The sequence below is a fragment of the Strongylocentrotus purpuratus genome, unplaced genomic scaffold (genome assembly GCF_000002235.5).
Source record: "Strongylocentrotus purpuratus isolate Spur 01 unplaced genomic scaffold, Spur_5.0 spur5_scaffold_18, whole genome shotgun sequence".
In the NCBI taxonomy this organism is placed as follows: Eukaryota; Metazoa; Echinodermata; class Echinoidea; order Camarodonta; family Strongylocentrotidae; genus Strongylocentrotus; species Strongylocentrotus purpuratus.
Window position 1 is genome coordinate 30,359,474 of NW_022145603.1, and position 11,617 is coordinate 30,371,090.

The window sequence follows — 11,617 nt, forward strand, 5'->3', positions numbered from 1 at the left end:
TAAACAAGGACATTCTCAAGAATATGATTATTACAAGTTACAACTCTACAAAGCTGATATTATGTGACCTTGGCTGCATCTTCGGACATGGGTTCTCATCTGCAGACTACGAATAACCTTTGTGACATCACAGAAAACTTCGCATGAATAGCACAGACAGAGTCATACAACTTTGCACTTTGCACTGAGGCCCAGTTTTGATTTTATGTCAGTTCTGGAATTATATCGAATTTTCTCTCTTGCTTGGTAATTGCACTTAGTTATGACGAAAACCAAATTCCTATATTTAGATCAATTAAAAAATCCCAATTTGTGTATTGATACTTTCGTTATCAGTAAGCACCCCCACTAGTATAAAGCATTTCGCAAACGACTTATTGGTATTTCAGACGGAAGTTACTGCAGACAATGTCATATAAATAGAAAGGTCTTAACGTAAGAATTATTAGTCCAACACGGAAATTTATTTCCTCCCTCTAATTATCATCGCCTATATTAATTCTCAAGAAATATTCATGCAAGGCATACTCTTCAGTTTGGCTTCGATATAATACTCCACAGTCTGCAGTCGACACGGACACATCGTGCAAGATTTCTCCGTTTTACTATCATTTCGGAAGAATATACAGTGGAGTTTTTTTTCATTATGAAGGTAAGTCTAACGAAAGAAAAAAATCCTCGTATATCGCTTATTTGACGAACCGCATGCAAATGTTGTTTGGGAAACAATAACAATAAAATATGACTACTAACCAATAGAAAAGGCGCTTATAGAAACTGGACTCATGATTAATAAGATGAAAAGGAGAGTTATCATTGGAATGACTGACTGTCCGACTATCCGATTTCTCTCAAACTTTAGTTTCATCATCCTTTTTCCCTGCACGTGTTTCTGTTTTTGCACAAATCAACTTATTACCAGAGTAAGATTGATCTTTATTAATCTATAATGTTTCAACATATGTTTCAAGAATATGTGACTTTTTTTTTAACATGTGGTTCAGTCATTATTTGATTTCGTATTGCAAAAAAAGAGCATGTACTAGGTATTCTAAAGTTAAGCCTGTGTACACGCCTCATGTTAATTGTGTGACCTCGGGCTCATATCATGCATAACACCATAGCAATATCATGTACTGATCGGAATCTCCCTCTCATGTTGTGTCATTACAATGCATTATTTTGCAATGACAGGTACTGTTTCATAATTTGTATACAATTTTTGACACATACTGTATGTTCGGTCTCACCAATCATGCGAGGCTTATTGGGAATTTCGACATTGAAGTGAAAGAAACCCCGAAAATCACGAATAAATAAACAATACACAGTAGCTCTATGTTCTTGATACGAACAGCTAGATACCTAAATGTTCCATTTGTATTCGCCCATTTTTATTTTATAACTGTAGTCCATACAAGTCCTCAAAATGGTGCGATCGCCAAGCGGTTTCTCGCTACTTATTCTCGTTCTTTTCGGCTTCTCCGGACAGATGTCGTCAGCTACCGCCGGGGTGATCCCGCTGGGGTTCCTGAATGTGCTCGATGAAAACACGACGTCTTTTGAATGTGGCAATGGTTCATACAAAGATATCATACGCCTGGCAACTGGACGAGAAAGGTAATTTCTACCACATTTTTATTGTTGTTGTTGTTGTTGTTGTTGTTGTTGTTTGTTTGGACATTGTGGGCGGCAGATCTGGCAGAATACGCAAATCTGAAGTAATAATAATAATACTCAGTTGTTATATAGCGCTTCCAATGTTGGAGATTATTACCCCGGCTTTAGCTGTGCTGCCATTAAAGTATTGTCATTAGAATACCCTGAATCTAGAAATAAAGTTTATTTACATGCATATACTTACTTTATTTGGTTTATTTATTCATGATTTCTTTCAACAGGGTAATTTTATTCAGTTCCATATGAAGCCAGTGGAACTGATTTTCAAGAAAGCCCTTCATTATATAATAAATAACAGTAACATAAATATAACAATACACACATTAACAATAGTACATACATGTAACATATCAAAATAAACATATATTTTGTAAAAGTATCACTATTTGAATCATACAATATTTATTACAAGTTATTTAAAAATACATACTGAATTACTACACTATTACACACCCCTAAAACATAACAGAAACAAAATAAATTAATCGAGATACTAAAATAACTACAAAGAAATAGAACAGATTAGGCCTATTGCACTTTTGAAAGTTAACGATGAAGTTTTACAATCACATTAATTGTGTTTTTTGCTATGTTAAAGACATGGGGTATATGCAAAAATGCGCTCAAAGGTTACAGAGTCACAGTAAATGTATACAGACAAGGCGGCATTGCTTTTTGAACAAATTTAGATAGATAGATAGATAGATAACTGGTTTATTAATGAAAAAACGTCATCGCGGCACAGCCGAATTGCGATGAGTTTACAAATATTCCTTTTAAAAATATATAAAATCATTTGTACAAACATTTAAAATACCTTCGGAAATATGAATTCAAAAACATATTGCATATTACAAATTTTAACTGCATCAACAATTGATATTTAATGTAATTGATATTATTGTAATGATGTACTTATATACTTCTTTTGTTAATTTGTACTATTTATTTCAACATGCATTCATTAAAATGACTCTTACTACTCAATAGATTAGACGCGTGATGCTAAGAAGAATGTGATAATGAAATTTCCTTCCATTTTTCAACATTCGCATTTTAACAAATTTCGGAGGTTACAACCCTCGCTCGTTCGCGCTACTTCCCGATTACATGAATCATTTTTTTGGGGGAATACCCCACTATATAATAGTTTCGTAACATTATCATGACAGACACTAATACTTGAGGGTTGTTTCGCAACATGCAAGGCAGACAGTCCCAGTTATTGTACTTCTCCGCATCGGTAACCTCCTTCGTTTTGTATAATAGATGACAATAATTGATGATCTCATTTCGTATTTGTATAGCTTCTCTTGACTCGTATTGAATAAACACCCATTGACTCATAAAGATTTTTTTCTCCCTTTTGGGAAAACCCAACTAACTATGGCGTAAATACATAGAGGGCTGTGCCGTACGTGCATTGTGTATAAAGTTCGAAGTCCTAGGCAATTATCCTTCTCCGGAACAATACTTCCTTTCGTTTTTTCCAAAAGATATGTGTTCATACTGATCAAATACAATACATCTCGTGGTTGGTCCATTGTTATCTTTATTTCCCCATTCTCAGTGTGACCCTTAAAGGTACTATGTACAATTTGCAGGCCCCCCCCCAAACAAAAAAACAAAAAAATAAATAAATAAATAAAAAAATGAAAAGGTTAAATTCCAAAGGCATTTGAAAGATAATACTAATTTAGAACTTTCCTAAAAAGGGGGCTTGAAAATGTCTTTAAGTGGGAAAATAACGACAATTAGTTATACAGTAAGTAATAGTCTGATTTTCAAACCATTGTAGCGAATGGTCGTACGTTTTGGGCTGCGCAAAGATTCAATCAGTTTAATTTTGACCATTACAATAAGTGGACTATTGATGTAGACAAATGCTCATGTACCATTTTCAGCTCATTTTAGGAATGTTATTACCAAAGAAGAAGAAAAAAGCCAATCAGTTACTGAATAGTATCTGACAGTGAAGTCTAGCAAGTCAACGGGTTTTGTTGCATAATTTGAATATTTAAATTTCACAGAATATTAAATTTCACAGATAGGACATACATGACATATAGGCTATTCATAATTCCTGCAAATTTTACAGAATTTGATGTTGGCTGCAAAAGGGACATAGTACCTTTAATATGGAAGCACGCGGATGGAACGGAATTCATCTTTTTTACTATTTGATTTTGATTTTTTTTTTAAAATTTCAATGTACCATTAATGTTTTCATGCTGAATTTGAAATTTGAACCTGAACATTATTTCTCCCTGTTTAAGAGATCAACGCAGGTAATCTAATATAGAGATTTTACATATTTTTTAGCAAATAATGAAAGTAGCCTACGTACAAATATCATAGTTAGACTGTAATACACTTTCCACAATAGAATCAGACATTAATTCACATAAAACATTTTGAAAAGTGGAGGGATTATTAGAAACGGTTATTTATACAACTTGGGAATTACCCACTAACAATTATGTTTGTATATCAAGTTCAACAAATCACATGCCTCAATCATGCCGATATCACGCGGGGGCTCCATTTTATTTACTTTGTTTTCAGCCCTATTATAAAAAGGCTCAAAGTTCATTTGCATGAGAGCAAAAAAGTAAGAGAAGCTGATCGGAGGAAGTACAGCAATAAGTCAACCAACAAAAATCACGAGGTTCATACCGCCGTCCGCCTTCTTTAAGTTTCTTACTCTGAACAAAATCAGATACATAATAAGAAAGTTATGAATGTTTGAACTATGGAATCACAACATCTGTCCAAATCACAAATTCGCAATATAGTCAGTGGATTGTGACGTATCGCGGATATTAAACTCTCCCGTTTGTAGTGTACAACGAATATTATATTTTGTTGTCTCCCGTTTTTCTCCCAAGCGCCTTTTCCCTCAAACGGCGCACTAGTTTACATGTATAATCACTTCTCTCGTGATTGTCCAATTTATATATAATCTTATTTGAAATCGGGAATACCGGGAATGTGAGTCTTTCCTGCAATTATCTTGTTTTCTAACCATATGTGCCCGTGATAAGAAAGATAAAAATGCCACATACTATCAAAATTCGAATCAACTCAAAGTAAATGTGAAAAAAATTCGTAAATAGTGGCTGAATCACCTGTTTCGGAATGCCTTTTTAACGAAATCTTAAAGGCTCTCTGCACTACTTGTAGCTACTTGCGCCCTCTATATAACAAACAATGCCTAATCGGTGACCATTGGTCCCCCATGATCCTCTTTTTCTTATGTTAACTGATAGCTGAGTTGATGAGATAACCACCTGTCCAGTGACCTTGCAGGGCGCTCTAATCCCTCTTGTAAACTATGGCAGATAAGCTTTAAGGGGAAAGTTCATTTTCATATGCAGCCAGCCAGCCACTGTTTCTTGGAATAACTTGCCGGAATATTTTGGAAATATAGAAACATACGTCAATGTCATGACTAATTTGAAAACATATCTATTTGACATATCTTCATCTCTCCTCTTTTACAATAATATAATATGCACTCCTGATCCTCTAATGAATTGAACTTATTATCGTCACTCTATTATTAAATCCCATAAAGCCACGTGTGCAAGCCGTGCTTCCAGTGCCCTTGTGGAGTCAAAGTATTACGTCACTGCAGCTCAACAACAGATACGGAGTGCACTGAACAATGCGAGGAGAGCAACGCTGTCTTCAATCAGACGCTGGGGGCATGTGTTTCATTACTCGGAGTGGTAAATTGCTCACGACATGGTAAATATCATTATAAAATCCTTGTTTAATTTATGATATAAACATATGTTAGTGTACTCACGTTCACCCATTCATAACAAGTTGGTAAACAGTTATATTGGCGAATATTTATGTAGCCAGTTTAGATCCATAATAGGCTACATTGTTTGTCGTCGATAAAAAAGGTACTTGGATATTAGATTGTTAGATTAACAAACTTATCTCGAGATTAAATATACTGTAACAAGAAAATTCAAAGTTGCTGTAATTTGAAAGGGTGATGATTCCTATATCAGTTATTAAAAAATGTTGACAATCCACTTCCCCTATCCTCTGCAGCGGAGCCCCAATCTTCGGACTACACTACAACAATGGTAGTGTCAACCTACATGTATGGCACGGACTTCGGAACTGAATCGGGAGGTGATCTTTCACCTCTTCGTGCATTCGGCACCTCTCTGGGTATCATCGTCTCTCTCTCTATCGGCACAATTGCGATTATTTTGATCGCTCGAAAAAAGTAAGTCTGACCTTTGTTTACAATTTCGAATGTCTTCTTCGCTTTTATGCACGGTTTATTGTTTGCCACATGTGCAAGTTTACACAAAGATTGCTTTGCGCAACGCAAGGCCTAACAACAAAAAGATGTTGTATTGATCTTTAGGTGTCAAAACATGGGTCGGTGTGTCGTATTTAAAAAAAAAAAAACTTTTTTATTCTCCTTCTTTGGACTGATATTTCTCAGTTTTGAATGCTTTAATAGATATTTTTGTATTCATTAAACATTTTTCTTTTCTTCAAACGTTAAGAAAAAAACTTTTTTCAAAATTTGACTGTAGATTTCAAGTTTTTTGATTCGGTCGCAAAAGGCAATACAACATCTTTTTTTGTTGTAAGCCCAATGGCTAAGCAAAAATTACCCATTTCCATTCTTGATTAGCTCCATGACAACCTTTTTAAATCCCGGTATAGATTAACCTCCCACTTGAAGCAGTTGTCTAAAACTTGAAGATTTTTGTATAGCGATCCTATTAATTTGAGATCACCGAGGAGCATATAGATTTAACTTTGCCCCCCAAATGCAATCAATATTTGTATATTTTGTCGATAGATGATCTTGATAACGGATCCAGGATTCTTTAACCGGGGTTATTACATTTTCCAGGTGCCTTCTGTAGTTAATCATGAGTATATAAGATATAATTTGGGATTTTTTCTTTTTTATAAAAGATTCGGCACAATATGGGTATTTTCCAAATATGTATTGACATTTTACACATATTGTGTAAGGAAAGGATGTCATATCTTTCATTATTTTAACCTTTCTGCCCTTTCTCTTCTTTTAATAAGGGGGTATCTCAAGGGATTCTTCAAGAAGCCAGACTGTACAGGGTCATCTCCATGCAATATCATAAGAACATCATCTCCAAAAATATCCAGGAGTTTGGTTCGCCGGAAGTACGAAACCTTGTTACAGAGACTGAGCAATGTCTTTACAGAGGAAGCGACACCAGTGGGTGACAGAGGCCTGCAGATGTCAATAGCAAGCATTCCAATGGCAACTGAAGAAGAGCCTCTGATGATGACGTCTTTGAATCTCCCTTTAGCTGAAGACATCCAGGTGAGCCATGATGGTGAAGAGCCATATTGGTTGGTGATGCGTGGTTGTTTTACATCTAGAGGAGGGGTGCTCCGATGCAAGGACTCGGACGTCTTCTTAGAAATCCCACCAGGCGCGATACCAGAATCAGTGGAGCGACAGGAGATAGTGGCCAAAGTAGCTTTGGTCACATCCAGATTCGATTTCAAACTCAAGAAGGACGAAGTGTGTCTGTCTCCTGTTGTTGAACTTCTTTCGCCTGGTCTAGATGCTTTTGATGACCTGATAGTCATCCATATCCCGCATCGAGCACGTATGGATCCTGATTGGAGCTTTAAGGTTCACTTTACGCGTTCTCATGGGAAGACAGAAGGTGGTTGGCAGGCGGTAGATGAGGAAGAGGAGTACAATCCTGAGGACTGTAAACGTGTTGCCTGTCAGCGGTCTCCATCAGTCGTTACCTTTCGGACTAACAAGACCCACTTTGTCATCAGGACTCCACACTTCTCCAAATACGCGTGCTCTGGTTGCGGAAAGAAAAGGTACCTTAATCTTGAGGCCCTAGTGTCCGCCAAGTATCAGAATCTCCCCAACCGGCAGCAGGTTGACCTGAACTGCTACATTGTGGATACCATCAAAGACTCATGGCATAGGGTGAAAGAAAACGAAGGACAGCGTCCTCAATCGGACAAGCATCCAATTCATCTGAAAAGCAAGGAACCACTCTTAGTGTCACTGATGACTGACAGCACAGCAATAGGGGAAGAGTGGGCCTGGACGCCCGAGACCTACGGGGGAAAGAGACCAACAAGTGTGGTAAGCTCTTTGCTTAACATAGTACCTTTTTTTTTATAGAGCACCTTTAAAAGGAATAGCCATAATTTGACTTAATTTCAGTTTTACATAATCATCATTTCCTGGTAGTTGGTGATTCAATTTTAAAACAACTATCCTATAGGAGTTATGTATACCCCTAGTCATATCCCGGGGAGAAAGATACCAGGAACAATTCTTCCTACGGACATAGTTAAATTAATAGATGTAGAAAGGAATAAATCACTCGACCGCCCTCTTTGTCAGGTTTCATTAAATCAGTTACCATAGGTTAAAGGTAAATCCAACCCTTTTAACAATTTCATTAATACGAAAGCAGAAATATAAAACAAACATAATGGCGAAAGTTTGAAACGAATTAGACCAATGATGAGAAAGCTATGAATGTTTAGATATGAGATCACTATTATCTGAATAATCATAGTACATCTGATAGTATTCTCTTGAAATTAGATGTTAGATTAAACAATTGTTTGTCTTTATGTTTCATCAGGCGATTCCAATACGGAACATTGTTCGCTGCTGCTCAGACGCCGTGCCCTACTTTGTGACATTTTCGCTGAGGCCCAAGGCATTATTCAACCACACAATACCCACGGCACTCTTTGAATCGATGGTTGTGTACCAGCAGAAGGGGTCGAGCTCAGAGCTACCCATATCCATCGCTTTCGATCTACAAGACCAACACAATGTAGGTTTATAAACAGACTGCTAATCTGTGTAATTTTTTTTTTTTTTTTTTTTTTTTTGGGGGGGGGGGGGATCTCATTGGTTTAAAGTTAAGTTAGTGATAAAGATTACCATCAGAAATGTGGTGCACAAATAATTTTGAAATTGGACGCCTTGTCCTTCGCCGTCCTTATCACACTTTTATAACAAATTGTCCAGAGTCCTTATCTTTATATCTTTAACTTACGCATTCAAAACAACATTCTAATTGTTGTTGGATATCGATGTGGTCTACACACAAGAAAGATTGAATAAAGATTTCCCGACCGATTTACTTTTAAATTTTTTTTTTAGTGTGGGGTTTTGTTTGTCTGCATGATTGTTTTTTTCTTATTATTCTTAATCTTACTCTTTTATACTCTTACCCTTACTCCTTCTCTTACTCTATCTATTACTTCTACTCCTACTCCTACTCTTACTCCAACTCTGACTCTTACTCTTATCATGCGCGGATCCACATGGGAGGAGGGATGGTGACAGGCCTGCCCCCTTGGCAACAAAGTTTGACAAAGTTTGAAAAAGGTGGTAACCATTTCCGCCCTTATTGGAAAATCCTGGATTCGCCATTGACTCATACTCTAACTCTTACTGGCTTACTTTAACTCTTATTCTTGCAGACGGTACCATCGCTCTCATCGGTGCCATCATCCCCGAAATGCACCATCAATGACCTCATTGGAAAAGTTGCCAAAAAAATTCCTGTAAACAAATGGAAGGACCTCCTTCGCTGTCTCCTCAGTGGTGAGGACGACGTCGAGACCCTGGTCGACGAGCTACATGTGAAGTACGACGTCGGCGAGGTCAACCACCAGATGCTACGTATTTGGCTTCAAAGGAGAGGAAAAGACGCTACATGTGAACGACTGAGGCAATCGTTAAAAACTTGTGGGCTTGTCAATATTGCAGAAATGATAGAGGATGGTACACATGAATGTGGATCAGACATCGTTTCGCAATGTTCTTCGAACGTATAATACTGAAGTCACACTGCCTAACCGACTCCACATCAAATCAAAACCGACTGATCTTTTCCACCAGGGATAATGTAATGTTTTGATCGGTCTGTTGCTGGTCTGGTGTCGGTTTGTTCAGTATTACTAAGGTATTCCGTAGAACCGTGATACAACAGGACCGGGGGACAGGGCCTTCTGCTTCTCTGGAACCTAAGCTGTGGAGTAGTCTTCTGCAATCTATCAGGAACGATGAGTCTGGATCTACATTCATGTCAGCCCTAAAGACTTTCCCGTTCCCAGCTGCGAAATCATCTCAAGATTGAGAACGCTAATAACACCTTGAATTGACTTAGATGCAATGACGAAGAGCATTTATCATGTATGATATACTAAAGCAAGGACCTTGAGCGGTAAACAGAGATGGATACCGGCGCTTAACAAAAGGCAATCATCATCATCCTCATTATCATCACCATCATCACCAACATCAACAACGGATGATCATGTCATTATGATATCATACTATTTTTATGTTGTAGCAGGAGCGCCATTTTTCGAATACAGAGACCAAACAAGGATAATGGGGGATAAAATTTATATCAACACGATATTCTAATATTAACATTAATTCCTACCGCTCATCTTTGATTAAACTGAAATACGAGAGGTAGGAAACATTTACGGTATCGAGAGTTACATTACTATGCGAAAATTATGACAAATGCTTATTCCATTGCGAGCGTATGTGCCTTTCACAGGATGACGATCTAAACATGTATAATTCTGTTTCAGCCTATAATTTTGTTACCTCTTATTTTTAAAAATTAATATTTTACTCAGAAGGTACTGTTGAGTAAAGTGTATTTATGTAGTATAGTTTATACTGCAGTTACATAATACTACATTTGCTAAATAATGTTAAGGACTGTTCTATTTGCATTATTTTGTGGCATAGATGGCACAAATAAGCTGCATATGAATTATGCATTCGACAAACTTATTGCTGTGTTTAGCACATTTTCGTTTAAAAGACTACCTCTCATATATATTATCTTAAATAATAATTAATTATTGATAACTTGTTTTCAAGACGTATTGTTAAACAGTCTCTTCTCTGATGAACTTATACTTCAACAAGCTCGATCATCTCCTAGTTGCTTCCTCTTTGCTCGTGCCATTACCATTATATTTGTCTTGTTTCATTGTATATTTTGTTGTAATAAAGTTATATTAAATTGCAATTAACATTGCAATTTCATTGTATTATGTTTTGCATGAGAAAGAAAATCATTTGAATCTTGAACTTTGAAATTGCTTTATGAGAAACACGACACAATGAGAATAGTGATGGTACCCTAATGTACTTCGTGTATTGTGTATTGTATTGTGTATACGTGTATTGTGTGGAGTCAGTATGGAGTCGTTTTGAAGTCGGTGTGGAGTCGTTTTGAAGTCGGTGTAGAGTCGGTTTGGGGCCGGTGTGATTAGATATAAGACCTTACACAACAGCCATCGACATTCAGACAGAAGACAGGCAGAATACCGACAAAAGACCGACAATCAACCGAACCAAAAACAAAAGCAACGACGAAAATAAAAATAGTACAACATTTTAGCCCAAGAAGCCTGTTTTAAAAACATATTGGTCGATTCATGTTGAATACTCAATAACGTAGTCTCGATTCGTTGTAATAGCGCCCCCTCGCTGGATCGTTATAATAAATGGAATTCGGGTATTCTTTGCGTCACCACTATCCCTTGCTTTTTAAGCCAACAACCCCCCTTCCTCTCCCTATCTTTCCCTCTCTCTCTCTCTCTCTCTCTCTTTCCCCTTTTCTCTCTCTTCCTCTCTCTTTCGCTTTCTCTCTTTCTCTCGCCCTCTCTCTTTCTCTCTCTCCCTTTCTCTCTCTTTCTCTCTCTCTTTTCTCTCTCCGTCTCCATGTTTCCTTCTCATTTGTATTCCTCTTTTTCTTCAATGCAGCTGTAAAGGGCACAACAAGCCTATGAACCACAACACCTTAAAAATATTAGGTATACAGTAAGCAAGCGGTATAAATGCGTCCTTCATTGTGGCAAAATTTGAGGGATTTGT

At 37.1% G+C, this 11,617-nt stretch overlaps 1 protein-coding gene across 1 annotated transcript; it reads left to right on the top strand.

Moving 5' to 3' along the window:
• Nucleotides 1-264: 264 nt before the first annotated feature.
• LOC100889506 lies at nt 265-10,878 on the top strand. Its single transcript, XM_011673951.2, has 6 exons — nt 265-1,620; nt 5,258-5,430; nt 5,749-5,929; nt 6,760-7,825; nt 8,337-8,534; nt 9,190-10,878. Exons 1-6 carry the CDS (start codon nt 1,430-1,432, stop codon nt 9,544-9,546), a joined length of 2,166 nt encoding a protein of 721 aa, XP_011672253.2. The 5' UTR covers nt 265-1,429; the 3' UTR covers nt 9,547-10,878.
• The last annotated feature ends 739 nt before the right edge of the window (nt 10,879-11,617 follow it).